The sequence below is a fragment of the Capricornis sumatraensis genome, chromosome 15 (genome assembly GCF_032405125.1).
Source record: "Capricornis sumatraensis isolate serow.1 chromosome 15, serow.2, whole genome shotgun sequence".
Taxonomy (NCBI): Eukaryota; Metazoa; Chordata; class Mammalia; order Artiodactyla; family Bovidae; genus Capricornis; species Capricornis sumatraensis.
Genome location: NC_091083.1, coordinates 31,585,828 through 31,610,890, shown reverse-complemented (window position 1 = coordinate 31,610,890; position 25,063 = coordinate 31,585,828). Strand labels below are relative to the sequence as shown.

General features: G+C 46.0%; 1 protein-coding gene across 3 annotated transcripts in view; it reads left to right on the top strand.

Annotated features, from left to right (window-relative positions):
* FRMD4A (FERM domain containing 4A) overlaps positions 1-25,063 on the top strand; it is a 367,797-nt gene that overhangs the window by 175,817 nt on the left and 166,917 nt on the right. For all 3 annotated transcript variants that reach the window (XM_068987913.1, XM_068987915.1, XM_068987914.1), the window contains exon 3: positions 22,565-22,659. In XM_068987913.1, the coding sequence (XP_068844014.1) occupies positions 22,565-22,659 (95 nt within the window). The remainder of the gene's footprint in view (positions 1-22,564; positions 22,660-25,063) is intronic.

Below are 25,063 nucleotides of genomic sequence, written 5' to 3'. Positions count from 1 at the left end.
ACACTGGAGTGGGTTGCCATTTTCTTCTCCAATGCATGAAAGTGAAAAGTGAAAGTGAAGTTCCTCAGTCGTGTCCAACCCTCAGCAACCCCATGGACTGCAGCCCACCAGGCTCCTCTGTCCATGGGATTTTCCAGGCAAGAGTACTGGAGTGGGGTGCCATTGCCTTCTCCACCTGAGGGATTAGGCTTGATGAATTCTGATGGACCCGGGCATGTGGCTTTTCTCATAGTTACTCAGCCCTGCCCTCAGTGAATGCCAGGATGTTCCCTGGTGACACCAGCTGGTGGGAAGTCCTCCCCAAGGAAGGCAGCATGAGATGAAGATGTTGATAGAGGTGGCTGTGGGAGGGGTGGGGTGGGGGGGGAGTGCAGAGAGCAAGTGGGGAAGGAATTAACAGACAGGAAGTAAACATCTCTCATCAAGAAGTGAATTCTGTTTTACACATACAGTCTTGTTTCATCTTCACAGCATTTGTAAGGTCTGTGGAATTTCACCCATTTTACAGAAAAAGGCAGAAGCTCTGAAAAACTAAGCAACTGGGTCAGGACCCCACAGCAGCTGACGAACCATGGTTGCAATCCAGGTCTCTGACTTCAAAACCCTCCCCATTTCCTGATAATGATCCAGGTCCTTAAGGCCACCATTTGATGCTCAGGTCTCCAAGGGGCAGCCTGTGAAGTTGACCTCATCCAGAGGAGCCCTGCTTGGGGACCAGAAAAGCATGGTCTGAAAGCTCAGCAGAGACTGTAGCCAAGGGTCCCACCTCTCTCTATGTTCCTCTTTGTTCAGCTGAGAAGTGTCTTGTGGGAAGACTTAGGTCAGGAGTAATTTTAATTTTTTTATTATTTTTTATTGGGGTATAGTTGATGTACAATGTTGTGTTAGTGTCTGGTGTACAGCAAAGTGAATCAGCCATATTTCTTCCCCATTTAGGTCACCACAGAGAGCTGAGTAGAGTTCCCTGTGCTATACAATAGGTTCTCAGTTCAGTTCAGTTTAGTTGCTCAGTCGTGTCCGACTCTTTGCAACCCCATGAATCGCAGCATACCAGGCCTCCCTGTCCATCACCAACTCCCAGAGTTTACTCGAACTCATGTCCATCGAGGCAGTGATGCCATCCAGCCATCTCATCCTCTGTGGTCCGCTTCCCCTGCCCCCAATCCCTCTCAGCATCAGGGCCTTTTCCAATGAGTCAACTCTTCCCATGAGGTGGCCAAAGTATTGGAGTTTCAGCCTTAGCATCAGTCCTTCCAATGAACACCCAGGACTGATCTCCTTTAGGATGGACTGGCTGGATCTCCTTGCAGTTCAAGAGACTCTCAAGCGTTTTCTCCAACACCACAGTTCAAAAGCATCAATTCTTAGGTGTTCAGCTTTCTTCACAGTCCAACTCTCACATCCATACACGACCACTGGAAAACCATAGCCTTGTTATGTATTTTATACACAGTATCAATAGTGTATATGTGTCAATCCCAATCTCCCAATCCATCCCCACTTGATGTCCATATGTTTGTTCTCTACGTTTGTGTCTCTGTTTCTATTTTGCAAATCAGATTATCTATACAATTTTTCAAGATTCTTTTTCTAGATATTAACATATATTTGTTAATATCAGTTCAGTTTACATGCTCAGTTGTATCTGATTCTTTGCAACTCCATCGACTGCAGCACGCAAGGCCTCCCTATCCATCACCAGCTCCCAGTATTTACTCAAACGCATGCCCATTGAGTCGGTGATGCCAACCAACCATCTCATCCTCTGTCGTCTGCTTCTCCTCCCGCCTTCAGTCTTTCCCAGCATCAGGGTCTCTTCCAAGGAGTCAGCTCTTCATATCAGGTGGCCAAAGTATTGGAGTTTCAGCTTCAACATCAGTCCTTCCAATGAATATTTAGGACTGACTTCCTTCAGAATGGACTGGTTGGATCTCCTTGCAGTCCAAGGGACTCTCAAGAGTCTTCTCCAACACCACAGTTCAGAAGCATCAATTCTTCAGTGCTCAGCTTTCTTTCCAACTCTCACATCCATACATGACTACTGGAAAAACCATAGCTTGGCTACACAGACATTTGTTGGCAAAGTAATGTCTCTGCTTTTTAATATGCTGTCTAGATTGATCACAACTTTTCTTCCAAGGAGTAAGCATCTTTTAATTTCATGGCTGCGGTAACCATCTGCAGTGATTTTGGAGCCCCCCAAAAAATAAAGTCTGATACTGTTTCCACTGTTTCTCCATCTATTTCCCATGAAGTGATGGGACCGGACGCAATGATCTTAGTTTTCTGAATGTTGAGCTTTAAGTCAACTTTTTCACTCTCCTCTTTCACTTTCATCGAGGCTCTTTAGTTCCTCTTCACTTTCTGTGGTGTTATCTGCATATCTGAGGTTATTGATATTTCTCCCAGAAATCTTGATTCCAGCTTATGCTTCCTCCAGCCCAGCGTTTCTCATGATGTATTCTGCATATAAGTTAAATAAGCAGGGTGACAATATACAGCCTTGACGTACTCCTTTCCCGATTTGGAACCAGACTTTTGTTCCATGTCCAGTTCTAACTGTTTCTTCCTGACCTGCATTCAGATTTCTCAGGCAGCAGGTCAGGTGGTCTGGTATTCCCATCTCTTTCAGAATTTTCCACATGTGATCCACACAGTCAAAGGCTTTGGCATAGTCAATAAAGCAGAAATAGATGTTTTTCTGGAACTCTCTTGCTTTTTTGATGATCCAGTGGATGTTGGCAATTTGATCTCTGGTTCCTCTGCCTTTTCTATAACCAGCTTGACCATCTAGAAGTTCACGGTTCATGTTTAGTTGAAGTCTGGCTTGAAGAATTTTGAGCATTACTTTGCTAGCATGTGAGATGAGTACAATTGTAAGGTAGTTTGAGCATTCTTTGGCATTGCCTTTCTTTGGGATTGGAATGAAAACTGACCTTTTCCAGTCCCATGGCCACTGCTGAGTTTTCCAAATTTGCCGACATATTGAGTACAACACTTTCACAGCATCATCTTTTAGGATTTGAAAGAGCTCAACTGGAATTCCATCACCTCCACTAGCTTTGTTCGTAGTGATGCTTCCTAAGGCCTGCTTGACTTCACATTCCAGAATGTCTGGCTCTAAGTGAGTGATCACACCATCTGGGTCAGGAAGATCTTTTTTGTACAGTTCTGTGTATTCTTGCCACCTCTTCTTAAGATCTTCTGTTTCTGTTAGGTCCATACCATTTCTGTCCTTTATTGAGCCCATCCTTGCATGAAATGTTCCCTTGGTATCTGGAATTTTCTTGAAGAGATCTCTAGTCTTTCCCATTCTATTGTTTTCCTCTATTTCTTTGCACTGATCGCTGAGGAAGGCTTTCTTATCTTTCCTTGCTGACCTTTGGAATGCTACATTCAAATGGGTATATCTTTCCTTTTCTCCTTTGCTTTTTGCTTCTCTTCTTTTCACAGCTATTTGTAAGTCCTCCTTAGACAACTATTTTGCTTTTTTGCATTTCTTTTTCTTGGGGATGGTCTTACTCCCTGTCTCCTGTAGAATGTCATGAACCTCTGTCCATAGTTCATCAGGCACTCTGTCTATCAGATCTAGTGCCTTAAATGTATTTCTCACTTCCACTGTATAATCATAAGGGATTTGATTTAGGTCATACCTAAATGGTCTAATGGTTTTCCCTACTTTCTTCAATTGAAGTCTGAATTTGGCAATAAGGAGTTCATGATCTGAGCCACAGTCAGCTCCTGTTCTTGTTTTTGCCAACTGTATAGAGCTTCTCCATCTTTGGCTGCAAAGAATATAATCAATCTGATTTTGGTATTGACGGTGATGTCCGTCCGACGGTGTAGAGTCTTGTCTTGTGTTGTTGGAAGGGGGTATTTGCTATGACCAGTGAGTTCTCTTGGCAAAACTCTATTAGCTTTTGCCCTGCTTCATTCTGTACTCCAAGGCCAAATCTGCCTGTTACTCCAGGTGTTTCTTGACTTCCTACTTTTGCATTCCAGTCCCCTATAATGAAAAGGACATCTTTTGGGGGTGTTAGTTCTACAAAGTCTTGTAGGTCTTCATAGAACTGTTCAAGTTCAACTTCTTCAGCATTACTGGTTGGGGCATAGACTTGGATTACCTTGATATTGAATGGTTTGTCTTAGAAATGAACAGAGATCATTCTGTTGTTTTTGAGATTGCATCCAAATACTGCATTTCAGACTCTCTTGTTGACTATGATGGCTACTCCATTTCTTCTAAGGGATTCTTGCCCATAGTAGTAGATATAATGGTCATCTGAGTTAAATTCACCCATTCCAGGCCATTTTAGTTCGCTGATTCTAAAATGTCGACGTTCACTCTTGCCATCTCCTGTTTGACCACTTCCAACTTGCCTTGATTCATGGACCTCACATTCCAGGTTCCTATGCACTATTGCCCTTTACAGCATTGGGCTTTGCTTCTATTACCAGTCATACCCACAACTGGGTGTTGTTTTTGCTTTGGCTCTGTCTCTTCATTCTGTCTGGAGTTATTTCTCCAGTGATCTCCAGTTACATATTGGGCACCAACCAACCTGGGGAGTTCATCTTTCAGTGTCCTATCTTTTTGCCTTTTCATACTGTTCATGGGGTTCTCAAGGCAAGAATAATATTAATTCATTAATATACAATATTCATTAGTATACAATATTTGTTTTTCTCTTTTTGACTTACTTCACTCTGCATGGCAGTCTCTAGGTCCATCCATGTCCCAACAAATGACCCGTTTTCATTCCTTTTTGCGGCCAATACTCCACTGTATGTACGCGCCACATCTTCTTTGTCCGTTCCTCTGCTGATGGATATTTAGGCTGCTTCTGTGTCCTGACTGTTGTAAGTGGTGCTATAATATGGAGTAATTTTTAAAAATCAGAGGTTAAGGTACTGAGCACACATGTGTGCCGAACACACACACACACTGTGTGAACATGAACACAAAAGTACAGGGTCAAACTGTCTTTTTCTTTTAGCCTCCTATGAGGATTTTGATGGCCATGCTGGAGTTGGATTCATGTGAAGCCTCGTGTTGGTCCTGCAGGGGTAGGCATAGGTGAAATGAAGCAGTTGAAAGTCGGCTATATCACCCAACTTCTCTGCTCTTAGATCCAAGGACTTGGTGGCCAGGAGAGAACAGGGGGTCTCTGACCTCATCCCGGGGCTCTTCCTACTACACCTTGACTTTGGAGAAGCTCTGGGAGGAAGTTCATCTTATTTTCATAATTTTCCCCCTTCTCATTGTAATGCTACTGCCATCTTGAATCCTTGACTTCATCAATAGGAGTCTTTCCAATGGGCCTGGCAAGGCAGTAACACAGAACAAAATCTCTTTTGTGCCTTTGACCTGGGCCAGAGTTTGACCCTTCATCACATAAGTGGAGGAAAGGGGGGCAGGAGTGACAGCTCCCTCCCCAAAAGACACCCTGCCTAGCAACCAAGTGACACTGCTGCCACAGGGTCAGAGGCCATGATGATTTCTCTGTGCAGACTGACATGCCATTAAGAATGTAAAGCGTATTGACTCGACTCTACAAAGGGAGATGAAGGGCCTTAAGAGAGAGTGGGTGGGGGGAGTCTGGAGAGGCACCAGATCAGGCCCCCAGATGAGTCACCACTCAGCACAGACACCAGCAATGCCCGGTGGGGGATGTGAGGGTCTCCCGCGCTGCATGTGAACCATTTCCCTGCAAGTCTAAGAGTTACGTGTCACAGCAGATGGCTCTGCCAGGGCCTGGATTTATTCTGATGAAAGGATTTTTGATTCAAAGAGACAGGTGGGTGACAAGGGCAGAAAGATTGGGATGTACACCTTTGTCGTGGTTTCCTTTCTTCTGATTGGCAGGCCCCCCACACTTCCTTGGCTCCGTTTAGTAAGGGTGATTGGGGCTCATGCTCTGGATAATAAGCCAGGAGGCTGCACGAGCCCCGAGCTGGATCCTCTTCTAGAAGAGTCCCAGTGAATATATAAAGAGACCCCAGCAGTTGAGGGTGACTCCCTGACACCTCCTGAGATGGACGTCCTTGCTGGCTTTGAAGGTACTTGAACCTGGTAAGACTTGGAACAAGAACGGGTGAGCTCCCTTGGGGCCTGTGTGAAGACAAAGGAGGGCCTGGATCTGGGGACAGAACTCAGGGGACACTGGTTTTTATCAGTGTGAAGGCTCCTCTTGCTCTGATCCTTCCTCCACTATTCATTAATTGATGGATGCATCCATCCATCCATTCATTCATTGATTCACCTGGGCAGTCATTTAATGTTGACCATCTGGGTCAGGCTCCGTGAAAATGAAGATAAAGAGGATGCTGTTCCTGCTCCCCAGACACAGTCATTCTTGAAGAGGAATAGACTCTGAGCACAGATGCACCTGCTATAAGACCTGAACATCCAGGGAGGCTGATGGACCCTGTGAGCCTGAAACCAGACCTCACACAGAGGTGCTGGGGCAGCCTGGGTGGGAACTCCAGAGCAGGTGTGAGGTCAAGGCAGCTCCCCCTTCAGAGAGGCTACAGCACAGGGTTTTAAATTTAAAAGGTAGTTGGGGGCGAGGGGGCTTCCCTGGTGGTCCAGTGATTAGGACTCCATGCTTCCACTTCAAGGGGCACAGGTTCGATCCCTGGTTGGGGAACTAAGATCCCACATGCCACACTGAGAGGCCAAAAAAAATGGTAGTAGGGGCAGCAGAGGAAGAGAAAGGGGCCAGGAGGCCCCGGGAGCAAATGTGCAGTGGAAAAGCCCAGCAGTAAAGGAAAGAACAGGGCTCCCACCTGCCCCTTTGGTGTGGAGGTCTCCTCCCTGTGGGCTTGCAGACCATCCCTGCCTCCTGGCCTTGTATCAGCACCTGCAGTTCATCCCCGCCATGTCCAAGGTCACTTGGCTCAGCTCACCTGCTTCTCCTTTTTCCCATTGTGAATTTTTGGGCACAATTCCTTCCTCTCACCTTATCAGTCTGCAGGAGGCTGGTGTGGTTTGCCTGAATTGGACTGACTGCCAATTTCTTCGGTGGCTTGGCTTCAGAGTCAAGACAGAACATCAGTGCCAAGCTGCCTAATGGCTGACGCGAGCATGTGTTAAGAACCTAATAAAATATCGCCTCCAAAATTTCCAGCCAAATTCACTTATGTAAATAAATCAAACATAAGGCCTGTCCCAGAATATCCCATCAGGCTCCGGGAGACTGCTTTAAAACCTGCTCCAAGCAGAGAGGGGGATGCATAGAGGGCTAAACTACGAAACAATCCTGTCCTTCCCAGGGACTGTGCAGAAGACATGCTGTCTGTAGTCCCTTCCCATGTGGGACCAATTGATACATTCCTTCTTGGATGCACTCCCAGGAAAGGCTTGCCTGTGTGTGAGAACTTAGCGTGCTTCTTGGGTCTGCTAACAAAACTGGTGTAACCTGGTCAACACCAGAAACTACTTTATTTCACGTGTTTGATCACCTTCAGTGGAGTCTGTCTTATTTAGTGTTTTAATCCCACTATTTTATACCATCTAATTTTTGTAAGCTTCCTTTGAGCCTTCTGAAAGTGGGGCTGGGGGGTTAATGTAGGCAAATAATAAAATAGTATTTCTAATCTGAGAATGGGGGTCTTACAGGCGCCTGGTTTTTCCTTGGACCCCGTAGCACATCATCTGTTCTCATCCACTTAATTAGCACATTGCATGGGAGGGGCTGCAGTGCTTTGTTGTCGGCTGACTTCAGAGAAACGGCTCTTCAGGAATAAATATTCCTCAGCCAAAAGTTGCTCTTCCCTCCTTTACCTCCTGAGACACCAGCGCCTGTGCACTTTCTCATCTCTCTCCCACCCCCGGCGGCGAGAGTGCCTTCTTAATTATATTGGAAATGACATCATGGGCAGAGCTCACTATCTCTCTCTAGCTTGTACCTGCCAGCAATTTGCAAGAGCCATGGGGGGAGGGTCCACAGGGAGGAGCCTTGGGGAACTTCCAAATTAAAATGCTAACCAACCTCGGAAAGCCAGCACCAAGCCTGGATAAGTCCCTGGAGCAGGAGAGAGATTTCTTTCTGGCCAGTAAATGTCGTTTTAACCCTAAAGAAGCAGGAGAGAACATCACTGTAGTGAATGGAGGCGAGCATCACTGAGCAGACACTGGGAGCAGAGATGGGTGCTATTTAGGGCAAGTCTACCCAAATGAGTTCGTTTCCAAGGGAAGTTGTCTGCTTTCTCTTCTCCTTATTGCCTAGTGATGATTTATTCATGGTCCCTGAGATAAAGGATATGACAGTTCACTCAAAAGAGGATTTAAATTCCGATCAGAGTAGACCCCTGTCAAAGCGATGAGGGGATAAGTAATTTGTATGGGGATTCAGTTACTGATGGAAGGAGAAAAGGAGAGTGTGCTTTTATTCAGCACCTTCATGCACCAGGTACTTTATAAATGATCATGTATTGACTCCTCACAGCATCCCATGAAGTAGGTGTTATTGTTCCAATGTTTCAAAGTGAAAATAAATGCCAGTCATGTTACACATGGAATAGAATTGGGTTTCCAAGCCCTGGCGTCTGACTACAAATCCACTGACTAGACTGCGTGAAAGGGGCTCTTACATTTTAAGATCCATCAAAGCACCATATATATTTTTAAGCCCCTCACAATGTCCCACTCTGCCCATCATCATGCCAGAAGGCAAGCTCTCTATTTCCTGTGTGTGGGTGATGAAGCCATACTCTCTGAAAACCATCCCTGCCCTTGGCATAAGACAACAGGTGCCATCCTTCTGTATATCACACGTACCTGTCCCAGAAAATGGCTCTACCCTAACTCTTCCTCTCTGCGCTACTACCATATTGCCCCCTTACCAATGAGACTCCTAAGAGCGTCTCGATACCGTGGACTACAGAACTTAGGGTTGGAGTGGTCGAGCCTTGCCTTAGATTCCACGGCCTCCGGTGAAACACACAGGGCTAATTCAAAGCTCCAATGTCCTGTGCCCTGGAGCGATGCTCTTCTTCACTCTGGCCTGAACGTTAGGCAAAGGCTAAGACCTCAGTGTGCAGTGTCACGAAGACCTCGAGTTTGAATGGGTTTGGGTGTCATTTGTCCCATTGGAAAGGTGACCAATTGGCCAGTTTCATCCTGGAGAACTCACTTCACCTTCCAGGGAATGTATGGGTGGTTTACGTCAAAAATAGTAATTTATCACCCGTGGTAGGACAAAATAGGGTCATAACCTGGTATGCAGGGCAGGCTTTGAGTTAAAGGGAAAAATAGAAGTAGTAGACATGATGACCGTGGACGATGAATCCCAAGACCCCTAGCATCTCCAAATTGGGGCTGCAGACTGTCAGCCCGCCCAACCTTATAGAGACCATCTGAACACCATGCATCTCTTTGTGTTTTTGCCTCACTGAAGCGGTTATCTCATCTCATGAATTCGGAGAGGCTGCCAAGGGGAGCCATCCCGGACGAGCAGTCTGCGTGACATTGCCCTGAGCAGGCTGGAGTCTGGGGGCGTACTGTGTTAATCAGCAGGCACTCCTTCCTGAACACCTGCCCGCCCACCCGGAGTCCCCGGGGAGCAGACCCTGAATAAAGCAGGCTCCCCAGCCGGCTGGCAGGAGCACTTTGCATTTCTGGAGGAGTAATGATTATGTGCCCTTGTCAGAGCCTCCCCACTGGGCATCATTCAAATGCACGGATGAAAAAGACTCAGCTTCCCAGACTGATAGCAACCCCAACTTTTCCCCACACTGGGACCAGGGTGTATCTTAGCAAAATATGGAAGAAACCATGTGGAAATAAGAGGATGAGAACAAGGGAATACATTAGTACCACATAAAGAATAATATATAGGTAGTATATATTATATATAATATATAGGTAGTATATATTAGAACAATATATAGGTAGTATATATTATATATAATATATAGGTAGTATATATTATATATATATAGGTAGTATATATTAGAACAATATATAGGTAGTATATATAGAAGTATGTAGTATATATAGAAGAATAGCATAAAGGAAGGGGGCAAGTAAGTGGGAGAGCAGAGGTTATTCCCTGGAAGTCCCTGATGCTGGATTAAATGACAGGGTCTGTTGGAAGGAGTGAGAATGGGGAGGAGGCAGAGGGATGAGGTTAAAGGGAGTTGGTTGCAGGGAGAAGTCAGGCTGGAGGAAAAGATGCACTAAAAGGAGGGGTTAGGAGTACAGACACAAACATCCTTTCTTGGGGATACGAGTAACTTTGCCAAAGTATATGTCAGAGTGTCCTTCGTGGGTACCTGGAGGTATAAGACCCTGTTGAAACCCGGGGACTGTCTTGCATCTGGGTCTGTGCTTTCTGGACCACATGGGGCCCCACAGTCTCTGCCTAGGAGTTCTGTGCTTCCAACCAGGCTTGAGAGAGCATGGAGGTTTCATTCTCCCCCATGGTCAGCTTTCTTGCTAGACTGGTAGAGCAATCAAACCAAGACCCTTCAGTCTGTCCTGATCTACCAATTAAAAAAAAATAACAAACCATCTTTATTAGGCACCTATTGTGTGCCAGGCACTGTGCTTGGATGCAGGGCTACACATATTGATCAAATCTGATCCTGCCCTCTGGGAACATATTGTCTGGCAGAATTCTGTTGCATTTAAAAAACGCAGCTTCAAACTCTTCCTGTCTGTGCTGTCCGTTACTTGCTGGATTATGCAGCTTTTAAAACCAAATCTTTGGAGTCAGTCCCGGTCTCGAGCCCCTTGGCTGCCCTGTGCCCCTGGGGGGTTGTGCCTTGGGCACAGTGACGGTTCTAAGCTCCAGTGTCTGCATGCTTACAACGTGTTACAGGTTTGCTTTGAAGATGAAATAAGATGATATAAGTGAAGCACGCAGCCCAGAACCTGGAGGGGGCAGGGGGCTGTAGAATATGGCGGTGCCCCGGGGCAAAGTGGTAGCGGCAGCTGGAGGGAAAGCGGGAAAGGGCCAGGAAACCTGGACATTAGCATTGTGTGTGCAGTGACAGGTTTTTGTCTGCCAGGACTCCCACGTGATTGATGCCCTCTGGTTTTCTTTCCTTCCTGTTTCAGATCATTGCAGCCTTTTCTCAAACCACCTGCTTAAGTGGACTGTTGTTCAGTTGCTAAGTTGTGTCTGACTCTTTTCTGTGACCCCGTGGACTGTAGCCCACCAGGCTCCCCTGTCCATGGGATTTCCCAGGCAAGGATACTAGAGTGGGTTGCCATTTCCTTCTCTAGGGGATCTTCCCGACCCAGGGATCAAACCTGCGTCTCCTGCATTGGCAGGTGGGCCAACAGAGAAGCCCAAAGTGGACTAGCAAAGGGCTGTCCTGGCCCCATGTGTGCTGATCACTAAGGTGACCTCCCTTGTCCATGGACAGGCTTCTCAACACCATGAATCTTAGTTTCCTGCCTTATCAGTTAAACATGGGTTGGGTAACCAGTCAGTAGCTTTTTATATAATCCGGTGTTCCTAGGTGATTTATACCCACCTGATCATTGAGTTAAATCTGCTGGTTACTAGCTTTGTGCATTTGGCAAGTTACTCCTTTCTCTGGGCTTTGGCTCCTCCTATATTACATTGGGGTAATCCTGACATCCGCCTCCTGGGTAAGGACTGACTCACTTCTCTGCCGGGAGAGATGCTGCACCAGTAAACAGAAACCCTTAGTATTGGCTGTGTCTGGAGTCAGCTTTGCTGAGATGCTCCGCTGCTGGTCCGTCCTGAGCTGGAGGTCAAGCATTTGTCTCCTGTCCTCTAATGAGTTGGGGTTCAGACTGAATGGGGACCTCCCAGATGGTGAAATGCTCTCTCTGTCAGGATCCACTGAGGTTTACAACACCCCCATCCCTACCCCTGTCTATCCCAGGTGCCTGGGAGCCCTGAAGAACAAATCAGCCTACATAAAGCCTCCCCGCATTTGCCCCCAGCCACGGGAACCCAGGGCTGCTGGAAGAGGCAGGAAGGAAGCCCGCCTCCCCAGCTAATCTGCCAGAGCATCAAGGGGGCGACCGCGAAGGGGAGCGCAGCTAGACCCGAGGCTGTGCGCGGGATGACCTCATGCATTCTCTCGAGGGCCCGCGCTGCGACCCCTCCCCAGGATGAAGGAGCAGCCAACCAGCGCTTGGCTGCTTATTGCCGAGCCCCCCCAGGGGGGAGGGGAGGGCGGGAGCCAGGTTCCCAGCTGCTCCAGGAAACAATAACAGGCAGGGCTTCAAAGAGGCCGAAGGCAAGCTCTGGCATCATTAATTCAGAGCTGGCCCTCTTCACCTCCCTGTCTCCCTCTAGGTTTTCAGAAAAGTTGGGAAGAAAGAGCACTGACCTCTCTTTCTTTCCACTCTCAGCACAGCACTCTGCCACCCTACAGCTGCTCCACCTCCGCCTCCTCCGGGGCGGGAATCACATTTTCCTGGGATGGGGGATGGCAGTACCCGGTGCCCAGGGGGAGGTGTGACCCAGCTGTCCCCAGCAGCCTGGCGGTCACAGGGGGCACTGTGGCCACAAGTGAGTTGTCCAGAACAGCCTTGGGGAGAAAGGAAAGGGGAGAGAGTGATCGCTCAGTCTCCCAGCCCCCTGATTCCTCCCAAAGCACAGATGGGAGCCGTGTGCGGTTTTAATTTTTTAATGCAATTAATTTAGAAGTAGCAATTCCATTGATTTTGAATCTGTGAGTTGCCCCCAAGGAATGGGGGATGACAGGAAAGGGCTTGCGGGGAGAAGTGACTGAGTTGAAGCTGCCAGCAGCCATCGGCTGCCTCCGATCAGCCCCTAAGACAAAGGTGTCCCCAGCTGGACTTGTGTTTGCGGCCTCCTTGCCCAGGTCAATGGCATTATAAAGAGAAAGTGCAAATACTAGTACAGGGCTTTCTGCGGAGACCCCATTCTGTGTCTCAAACAACCAAGAGGTTTGGGTTTTCCTGTTGGTAGGACCTGAACGCCAGGTTCTGCGGGGCTTCTGTCTGTAGGTGTGCGTTTGTTTTCTGAGGCTGCCATAACAAATCACCACTAACTTGGGTGCTTGAAGTAACAAACACATTCTGTCACAGTTCTGAAAAGCAGAAGCCAAAGTCAAGCTGTCAGCAGAGCTGAGCTTCCTCCGGAAGCTGGAGGGGAAGATCCATTCTTTTCGGCTTCTGGTGACTGCCAGCCTTCCCTGACACGCGGCTTCATCACTCCCATCTCTGTCTTCACGCGGCCCTCTAGTGTGTGGCTGTATGTGTCAGAACTCCATCCGTCTCTCTCCTAGAAGGATCTGTGTGATTGCACTTCCTTTCAAGGATCATAATCACATCATTTATAATCGAGGGTCATGTTCACCGGCTCCAGCATTTAGGATAGACCTTTTGGAAGGGGGTCACCATTCAGCCCATTACAGGGCACAGCAAGTCATGTCACAAACTAATTCACCATGTTCAGAGCACCCTGTTCTATTTGCAGAAGCCAAAACAGGTAAGTAACCCAAGTGTCCATCAGTGGATCAATAAATAAACAGAATGTGGTTCATTCATACTGTGGAATATTATTCAGCCCTGAAAAGAAAGGAAATTCTGATACCTGCTGCCACGTGAATGAACTCTGAAGATATTATGCTAAGTGAAATAAGCCAGCCACAAAAGGACAAACACTTTATAATTGTACTTAGATGGGGTACCTGAAGTAGTCAGGTTCATAGGAATGGAAAGCAGACTGATGGCTGCCAGGGGCTGGAGGAGGGGGGATGGGGAATTGTTTTGCAAGAGGAAATATTCTAGGGCTGCACAACAGTGTGAATATACTTAATAATATTGAACTGCATACTTAAAAGTGGTTAAGATGCTCAATTTTTATGTTATGTGTGTTTTACCATACTTTAAAAAATGCTTGAATTAAAAGTAATAGTGTTTGTTAATGCATATAGGTGGAATCTTAAAAAAAATGGTACAGATGAACCTATTTGCAGAGCAGGGACAGAGACACAGATATAGAGAGTGGACGTGTGGACGTGAAGAGGGGAGGAACTGGAAGACTGGGTTAACATATATACACTACCATGTGTAAAATAGATAGCTAGCAGGAACCTGTTGTATAACACAGGAGCTCAGCTCAGTGATGACCTAGAGGGGTGAGATGGCAGGGAAGGGAGGCTCAAGAGGGAGGAGATATATTTGCATATATATATAGCTGATTCATAGCAGAAACCAACATAATATTGCAAAGCAACTGTACCCCAACTAAAAAAAGTTAAAGGATAATAAAAATAAGTAAATTTACTGCAACATAAGAGTGTGCATGCCAAGGATGAATGAAATCCCTGTGGTAAATGCTAGAGGAGTTCAGAGGAGAATGAGACTATTTAGAGATGGGATGATCCAGGGTCCTTCCTGGAAGAAGTGGGCCTTGAGCAAAATAAAACTTAAATGGGAGGGGGCAGGGGAGAGAGGATATTGTGGGCAAAGGTTTGAAAATAGAAATGAGATTGGTGGGTTTTTTTTTTTTTTCACTCTGATACAAACAGATTGGACAGAAATGAGCACTTTGGGAGAGAACTGGAGAAAAGTGAGATTGGATAGGCCCTATATTCAAAAGAGTGGCCTTAAATACCAGACTGGCCTTTACAACTGGATACCATTTAGGAGATTGTTATAATAATTCATAGGTGAGATAATGAGCATCTGAAATAATGGTGAACACATAGAACATTCACTTTGTCTCAAGCACTTGCTCTGGCACCTAACGCAGGTCAGTATTAATTCATTTAGTCCTCATTGCAGTCCTATGATGTGAGCATGGAGATCATCCCCATTTTGCAGCCAAGGAGACTGAGGTGCAGAAAGGTCAAGTGACTTGCCCAAGATTGGATAAGAAGGATGGCTATGTTAACTGATAGATTTAAGAGATCCAGGGAGATCCAGAATGGTTGCAGAGTTTTTTAGAAAGAGTGACTAGACCCTTGAGAACATTGGGCAGGTTTTAGGGAAGGAAGGAACTAAATTTAATAAAAAGCTTAATGAATAAAGAATCCAAGGGCAGGAGTCTTAATTCATCAATCTAGTTCATAATTTTATAGAGGAAAATGCTGAGATTCATAGCAGTTACACAGTTTGTCTAAGAGTGTCTCTTTGGAATGGATCCATGTTAAGTGGAAAGTACACTGTGTGATTGATAATAAAAATATTCCATGGAGAACTAGAGAGGAACTAGGGTACCATCTGGTCAGCTGATTCCTCTCGCCACACTTTGCTTGAACAGTTCACAAGGTCAGCTAAAAGGATCGTGTGTGCCCGGAGCACTGTATAGCCATGTGTCCGTGTGAAGTGTTCTTTTGATCTTTACAATCCAATCATGTCCCTCCTTGGAAGCCAGTATAGACGGGGCCCATTCTGGAACCCTGTCCATGCAGGTGTGTTTTCAGTTTCCCACTGGAACAGTCCAGAGCCCTGGGAACTCAGATCTGCATGGTAGAGTAAGACGTTTATAAATAAATTCTATTTGTCAGTTATAAGGAGGATTTAAAGCCAAGAAGGGCACATGGGAAAAGAATCTGAGATAGAAAAAGAAAATGAGAAAAGCTATTGAGTGAACAAAGTTCATTATGGGTTAAAAGAAAGTCAGTCTTAAATGTCGTGACCTTGGAGAGCCTGGATGGTGCCAGTGATCCAGAACAGGCTGTTTCTAACCCACAACGCACAGGGCTTGCTTGCTCTCATTGGCATTGAGGCCTCAGCCACATTTGTCCTGTAGAACCTGACCAGTCTACAGGCCACCTGGCTGGCCTTGCTCCCAGCCAAATCCTGCAAAGCTCCACAAATGTTTACAGCACAACTAATTGGCAAATTATAATCAGCAGATTTTGCAAACGTCCCTTCAAAGTAACTAATAGCATAAAGCTTTCTGCTTACCCAGCAGTGTTCACCAAATGAGTTTAGGAAACGTTCTGAACGATGTAAGTTCATTAATCACCACCGCATCAAGGTAGGATATTGTCTTAGTTTGCAAGTTCAGGGAATCACTGACTGATGCCTTAAATAGCTTTAAACCTACCATACAGGGAATTAAAATTTCAGTGCCTGAATCAGTTGGATAAGCTAGGTTATTCTCTGATGACAAACCAACCCCTAAGGTCGCAGTGGAAACCGAACAATGAGGTTTATTTCTCACTCATGCTGCTCATCCATGAGGCGGGTGGGAGAGCTTGCTCTCATTGGTAGAGTGGCTACCAGCTAGGGCATTGCCAGTCACCATGACAGCAGAAGAGGAATGTGTCTTATTTTTTTAAGATTTTTTTTAATGTGGGTCATTTTTAAAAAGGCTTTATTGAATTTCTTACAAGATTGCTTCTGTTTTATGTTTTGGTTTTTCGGTCTTGAGCCATTTGGGATATTATTAGCTCCCTGACCAGGTATGGATGTGAGAGTTGGACTGTGAAGAAGGCTGAGCGCCGAAGAATTGATGCTTTTGAACTGTGGTGTTGGAGAAGACTCTTGAGAGTCCCTTGGACTGCAAGGAGATCCAGCCAGTCCATTCTGAAGGAGATCAGCCCTGGGTGTTCTTTGGAAGGAATGATGCTAAGGCTGAAACTCCAGTACTTTGGCCACCTCATGTGAAGAGTTGACTCATTGGAAAAGACTCTGATGCTGGGAGGGATTGGGGGCAGGAGGAGAGGGGACGACCGAGGATGAGATGGCTGGATGGCATCACTGACTCGATGGACGTGAGTCTGAGTGAACTCCGAGAGATGGTGATGGACAGGGAGGCCTGGCGTGCTGCGATTCATGGGATCACAAAGAGTTGGACACGACTGAGCTACTGAACTGACTGACTGAACTGACCAGGGTTCAAACCTGCACTACTTTATTGGAAGGTAAATTCTTACCTACTGGACTGCCAGGAAATTCACAAAAATCTCTTAATTTAGATGATAATGTCATCATATAGGAGACTACTCATATGAAGGACATGGCAGTACCTCAGTAAGTTCTTTGAAAGGCATGAGATTGGAAGAAGGGGAATTAAATATGTAATTTGAGTGTTTCAGATGACTGGCTAAGGTAGCCCCATGCCTCCATTTCTACAGAGAAAAGGCCTTACTGCTGGGACTCAAATATTAATATTTAAGGCCTATGGGCTAAGACTACAGTACTTTTCTCAGCTCATTTCCTTTTTCCAGACTCCCCACCACCTCTCCTGCACACAGGCTGGTCATTCACCCAGCCCATTCTATGGAACGATTACAGTATTTAGTCATGTGATAGATGACTTCTAGTCTCTTCCTGGGTAAATCTGTGTTCAGTTCAGTTCAGTTCAGTCGCTCAGTCGTGTCCAACTCTTTGGGACCCCATGAATCGCAGCACGCCAGGCCTCCCTGTCCATCACCAGCTCCCGGAATTCACTCAGACTCACGTCCATGGAGTCAGTGATGCCATCCAGCCATCTCATCCTCTGTCATCCCCTTCTCCTCCTGCCCCCAATCCCTTCTAGCATCAGAGTCTTTTCCAATGAGTCAACTCTTCACATGAGGTGGCCAAAGTACTGGAGTTTCAGCCTTAGCATCATTCCTTCCAAAGAAATCCCAGGGCTGATCTCCTTCAGAATGGACTGGTTGGATCTCCTTTGTGTACATCTGGTCAATTCCATTGAGATGATGGCTTTCAAGTTTAACTCTCTTCTTTTCTTGGGTAGATTAGTATACCTCTGGTCATTTCTCTTGAGATGATGGCTTTCAAGTTTAACTCTCAAAGAGAAGGAAATCTTATTTCCATCATTTCCAAGTTTGGACTGGGAATCTCCCCATTACCTCTAAGAACCCACAAATAATGGCAGTGACACGTCATTTTAGAAAACCAGTTTGATCCAGTGTGCTCCCCCCATGCACCCTCTATCACCATTCACCAGAGTTGACCTCATGTGACTTTTGCCATTTAAAAAAAAATCAAATCTGTTCCGAGACCAGTGAGGATGCTTTTCCACATGTGACACAAGCTTCAAAGGCAGACCCCAAAGATGATCAAAAATGTTTAAAGAAACAGCAGCTTATAGAAATGCTGTGACTGCTCTGAAAGGGATGCAAGCATTTGGAAGGATGAGTTACGGTACTTTGCAATGTAAAAATCTGCCTTGCCTCCCACCAGTGGGTCACAGCCTCTGCATTAAATACTTTTTATCTGGGCAGCCAGGTACCTCGTGGGGATGGAGGTGATGCTAGCAACACAGCCCCACAGCATCCCTTAACAAATACAGCCTGAAGCTCCAAGAGCCCTCCTCCCCTTAGATTCTACTTGTCACTCATTAGTGACGCTCTGAAATGTGCCACATTTACTCCCCTGCCTGCCTTAGTGTGAATGGAAGTATAGCATATGGGATGACACTGATTTATCAAAATGGATTCTCCTGTTTATGTATGTCCTTTGAGGGGAGGAAGCTCTGCCCCCGCTTCAAAACCACTGTCATCATTTTTGGCAGTTTTCATTGGTAAATTGGTGGTGATGAGACACCGAGGCTGCCATGCTGGGAGCCCAGGATGAGGCAGCAGAGACGGAACCATCTGCTTTGGCTTTTTGCAGTGAACACTAGCTGTTTCTCTGTGCCCTCATGAGAGTCTAAGGGCCTGTTGGCAAGTACTGTGTGCTGTGCATTTTCGTATCTCCTGCAGGGTTCGCTAGTGCCCTACACATTTTAGGCACTCCATAAATGTTTGTTGGATCAAAGGAAGTGCCCCTGTCTTAGTCGCTGCCTAACAAATACAGTAGACCTGGAGGCTTAGATAGGAGAAACTGATTTTGTCACAGTTCTGTAGGGTGGAAGTCCAAGGTCTGGGTGCCAGCCTGGTTGGGCTCTATGAGGGCTCTTTTCTTGACTTGGAGACTGCAGCCTTCTCACTTTGTCCTCACTTGGGGGAAGGAGAGCAAGCCAGCTCGCTGGGATCTCTTCTTATAAGGACACTAATCCCATCATGAGAACCTGCCCTCATGACCTCATCTAACCCTGATCAGCTCCCAAAGGCCTCACTGCCTAATACCATCACGGTGGGGTTTAGGGCTTCCACATATGCATTTGGGAGGGGGGACACAGTACAGTCCTTAGTAGCACCAAAAAAGTGAAATAAGAAACTAAACTGTCTTGTAACTCTTTTTTTTTTTAACCATCTTAACTCATTTCATCCACCCCTACTCCTTCCCCCTATCTCTGGCAACCATCAGTCTGTTCTGTGTATCTATGAAGTGTTTTTTTTTTCTTTTTTAGATTCCGCATATAAGTGAAACCATATAGTATTTGTCTTTCTCTGTTTGATTTATTTCGTTTAGCATAATACCCTCAAGGCCCACCCATGTTGTTGTGAATGGTAAAATTTCCCTCTTCTTTATGGCTGAATAATACTGCACTGTGTATATACCACATTTTCTTTACCCATTCATCTATAGATGGACACAGCTTGCTTCCGTGTCTAGACTGTAGTAAATAATGCTGCAGTGAACAAGGGGGTACATATGTCTTTTCACGTTGGTGTTTTTGTTTACTTTGGATAAATACCCAGAAGTGGAATTGCTAGATCTTATGCTAGTTCTAAAACTGTTATGTAACTCTTTGTTAAAATTAATTTTTATGTATTTTGGTTTTGGCTGTTGCTGCACACAGGGTTTCTTTAGTTGCGGCGGGTGGGGGCTACTCAGTTGCTGTGTGTGGGCTTCTCACTGCGGTGGCTTCTCTTATTGTGGAGCACCGGCTCCAGGCTTTCAGGTTTCTGTGGTTGCAGCACACTGGTTCAGTAGTTTCAGTGCACAGGTCCAGTTGCTCCGTGGCACACGAGATCCTCCCAGATCAGGGATCGAACCCGTGTCCCTTGCACTGGCAGGTAGATCCTCAACCACTGGACCATCAGGGAAGTCCTGGTATGTAACTCTTGATTTACACATCTTATCCACCCTCTTAATAGAAAAATGGAACCAAGTAACCACCAGAACAGGAAATATACTCAGGAATGGCATACTAATGTGTGTTAATGGAAATACACACACACACACACGCACGCACACACATACACACATACACACGTTTTCTCTTCTCGAATCCTTTTTTGCTTTGTGCTTAGAGACATCCAGGGAGTATGCTTGGAACAGGGCAGTTGTAGAATAAAGGCAATGCATCTACAAAAACCTGATCTTGGAGGCAATTTAGAAATAGTTGATACCTTTTGGCTCCGCATCTCTATTATCAGCCTTTCCTTCCCCTCCTACATCTGAGCCTGGTGGTGGTGGTGGTGTTCAGTTGCCAAGTCGTGTCTGACTCTTTGTGACCCTGTGGACTGCAGCACACCAGGCTTCCCTGTCCTTTACTACCTCCTGGAATTTGCTCAGACTCAGTCCATTGAGTTGGTGATACTATCTAACCATCTCATCCTCTGCCACACTCTTCTCTTGTCCTCAGTCTTTCCCAGCATCAGAGTCTTGTCCACTGAGTCAGCTCTTTGCATCAGGTGGCCAAAGTATTAGAGCTTTAGCATCAGTCCTTCCAATGAATATTCAGGGTTTATTTCCTTTAGGATTGACTGGTTTGATCTCCTTGCTGTTCAAGGGACTCTCAAGAGTCTTCTCCAGCACCACAGTTCAAAAGCATCAATTCTTTGGTGTTCAGCCTTCTTTATGGTCCAACTCTCACATCTATACATGACTACTGGGAAAACCATAGCTTTGACTATATGAACCTTTGTCAGCAAAGAGAGGTCTCTGCTTTTTAATACGTTGTCTATATTTGTCATAGCTTTTTTTTCCAGAGAGCAAGCACCTTTTAATTTCATGACTGCAGTCACTGTCCACAGTGATTTTGGAGCCCAAGAAAATAAAATATGAGCCTCGTAGTCTGTGGTCATCTCAACAGTGATAGGCCAGAGTGATGGATGTATTGACAATGCAAACAGCTACAATGATTTCATACCTAAGGCTCTGACACACTCCTTTAGATTGGCAGAGATGTTCAGGAAAGAGTTGGTGATAAAAATATTCTTGGAGAGGCAGATTTTTGGTTTATTCTTAAATAACTATTCTCAAGTTCCTTTGGCCTTAATGTCAACATTTCTGGCAGGAAGGTACTCTTATTGTTTGAATTTTAAATTATGGGAGCATATAGAATGATCGGGGCTTCCCACGTGGCTCAGATGGTAAAGAATCCGCTTGCCAATGCAGGAGACACTGGTTTGATCCCCGGGTTGGGAAGATCCCCTGGAGAAGGAAATGGCAACTTACTCCAGTATTCTTGCCTGGAGAATTCCATGGACAGAGAAGCCTGATGGGCTATAGTCCATGGAGTCACAAAGAGTCAGACACGACTGAGTAACACACACACACACACACACACACACACACACATAGAGTAATCAAGGGTAGTCTCTGGAACCAGGGTTTAAATCTCAACCCCAGTACTTAAAGAGAGATGTTTAATCTTTGAGCACCTGTTTCCTCCCCATACAATGGAATTAATAATAGAACCACCTTATAGAGTTGTGATGAGGGTTAAAGAAGCTGGTGTTTGTAAAGTGCTTGGAACAGGCCCTAGCACATAGCAGATAGCACATAGCAAATACTATATAAGTGCATGGTAAATATATATATATATATGGTGGCTACAGAGTTCAAGTTTTTCCACTATATCTTATGGGAAAATCAAAATGAGCTTATTGGCCAAACCAATATATCTATCTTCACATTCTATAATATATTAATTATAGTGTTAATATAGTATTATGTAACATTTGTGTTATACAATGTATATTTGATGTATGTCACAGCATATATATATTACATATGTTAGTCTTAGTTGCTTAGTCTTGTCTGGCTCTTTGCAACCCCATGAACTGTAGCCTGCCAGGCTCCTCAGTCGATGGGATTTCTCAGGAAGAATACTGGAGTGGGCGGCCATTTCCTTCTCCATAGGATGTTCCTGACCCAGGGATCGAGCCCGTGTCTCCTGCATGGCAGACAGATTCTTTACCATCTGAGCCACCAGGGTAGCCCATTACGTATGTATGACTATGTATTTATATAAGGGACTTCCCTGGTGGCTCAGACGGTAAAGCGTCTGCCTACAATGTGGGACACCCGGGTTCAATCCCTGGATTGGGAAGATCTCCTGGAGAAGGAAATGGCAACCCACTCCAGTATTCTTGCCTGGAAAATCCCATGGACAGAGGAGCCTGGTAGGCTACAGTCCATGGTGTCGCAAAGAGTCGGACACAACTGAGTGACTTCACTTTCACATATATATATATATATATATATTTTTTTTTAAATAAGATATCTTCCTGTCAACTTAGCATCAGATGTTCTCCTGCGTGGGGGAGGAGAGCTGTGGGGTCTGACAGCTTTGTCAGTGAGCAAGTACCATTTGCTGGTAGAACAAACTACCAGGAAACAAGGCCGACGGTCTCAGTCCACTGACGGCCCTATCCTCACTGTCAACTCCTTGGGTTTTATAAACACCACGTGTATGGATGTTCTTGAACTTTGAGACATTCCCTTCAAGATATATGAGCTTGAGATTGCATGTTTCAGGAAACGGAATCTCTCATCGCTTGCTCTTCCATTTTGTTCTCTCTCCAGCCCAAGCTTTTGGCCAAGGAGCTGCTTGACCTCGTGGCCTCTCACTTTAACCTGAAGGAGAAGGAATACTTTGGAATTGCCTTCACAGATGAGACGTAAGTACGCACATGTTCAGAGAACCTGAAAGGAAAATATGGAACCCGAAATCGCACTGTCTCAACTGTCCACAGTGAAGGCTGCTGCAGGCCACTTAGGTCTCATGGTTCAGGGTCAGTCCAAGTTCATCATTTGAATTTCAAAGGCCTTGTGATCATGCCTGGAACAGCCAAAGGATATAATTAGGGTGATGCTCATATTATGAAATTATTAGGTAAACCAGTTCTTATAATCAAGCCAGTGCGTGTTCAGAACTGAAATGTTTCTTTTTTTAAAAAAGTAGATTTGTCTGGGTTTGTTTTCTGTTAGAGTTAAACGAAAACGTCTGGAAATGCAGCATTTCTTTCCAGTGTTGGAATAACAATAACAGGAAGTCAATGCGATGATACATTCAAAATGAAGAGTATCTGTGCAGTTTCACTGTCAGCGATGAAGCCGACTATAAAAATGGGAAATTCAGACTGCTCATCTGAAGAAGAGTACATTTGTGTTCAGTGATCTTTCAATGTGGCTCTCTAAAGTGGTGTTTTGCAACACAAGGAAGGAGTGTCTTTACTAAAATTTCAATTTCCTTCTTAATATATTGTTGATAAAAGAGTACCGTGTACACCTGCACAAATTCCTCGATACTCTGTTCTAAGCAAATGTTCTACAGTTCTTCCTCCTCTGTGCGTACACTACACACTTGCACACATGCTCCTCCAGATCCTTAGAATTACAGAGATGATGTCCTAAAACATTAATAGATTAGGGTTAGGCCAGCATCTGGACAAGCCGACTCAGGGAGGCAGGTCCCATTGAAGCAGGCTGGGCTCAGAAGCAAGGACTGCAGGCATCCACATCGGTCAGTGGGAGAGATGATCAGGTGTATATGTGCAAGGACCCTCTGGGAGCTGCAGATGGATGGGACGGCCGCAGCATTTATCATCCATATCAGGACCCTGTGGGTAAAAGAGGGTGTAAGTTGGGACTGTCTGGGGCAAACTGGGCAGATTATCAACACTTTAAATTAGCAACCTTTCAGGTGGCAGTGTGAGCAGTACTGGGGGCAGAGTCACACCTGGCTCCAGAAAGTCGGGAGGAACAGGCTGCCCCTGGCCCTGGAGCCTCGGAGAACCGAGCCAGAAGGGAGGCAGGACTGCTTGCTCCTGGTATAGAAGGATCGCTGTGCCTGTGGGTGGGACCTCGTAAACAGGGCTGTGACCTGGAGGGCTGTGATGGGAAAGAGCCAGCAGAGTAATTTTAAAAAATGCTCTAAGACAAATGTACAAATATACATGGAGAATACCCACTTTCATGAATGTAGTTGTTTTCTACCCTTTCTCCTAAAAACCACTGTAACCCTCTCAACTGATACTCAGACATTTTTCACGAATTAGAAGGAAACCACAGTTTCAATTCATCATATCCCATTGTTCACATTTCCCAAGTACATTTCCTCTTCTCAGAGAGCCAGTGAACTCAAGATGGGTCCCAATTCGACTTCCCTTTTGGATAAACGAGTCAGAGAATGAGCTTATCTTCCTGGGCCCAGGAGGAAAAAATATACCTGCCGAAGGTTTCAAATCACAGCCCTAATGGCACCAGCCAGGAAGAAATGAACGTCAGGGAGAAAGTTGCTCTGCTCCCAGGAGAGATGAAAGCAGGAAAACCACACAGCACCACCCACCTGTCCCATCAAATGGAGCCTGTCTGCCCCAAGCTCCCTGGGCCAGTGGGGAAAGTATGTGTGTGTGCCTATGTGTGTGTATATGTCTGTCTGTTCCAGGTCTTGACTCTCCTGGCTCCCTGGGCCGGTGGGGAATGTGTGTGTGTGTGTGTGTGTGTGTGTGTGCGCGTGCGTGCGTGCCTGTGTCTGTGTGTGTACACATGCACGCAGCCTGGAGGCACGCAGGGCCAGTGGGGAATGTGTGTGTGTGTGTGTGTGTGTGTGCGTGCGTGCCTGTGTCTGTGTGTGTACACGTGCACGCAGCCTGGAGGCACACAGGCTGGAGGCACACAGGCTGCAGGGAAGGGTCCCTCTCCCTGGACTGTGAACTGGCAGCCCGAGAGCCCTGTTGGGGAGGGTGGGGGTGATAAGGAGGATATGAACCATCGTCTGTCACCGTCCAGAGGAAAAGTGGCCACGACCAACCTCCTCACTTGGGTGTGGGTGGGAGGGCTCCTCTGGCGATTGTAGAAGTGGTAAACAGCCAGCCGAGATTGGTGGACAAGACTTTGCAGCTGGCAGACAGTTCCTGGAAAAGAGATGGCAGATAGGCCTGACTCACCGTGGGACAGTGAGTATCAGGGACCCCTAGGAAACCAGGAACCAGCCTCCAAGAGACCAGGATGAAGAGACAGAACAAAGGGAAGGCAGGGGTGGCTGTGACTCAGGGCATTGTCAGTCAAGGACTGACCACA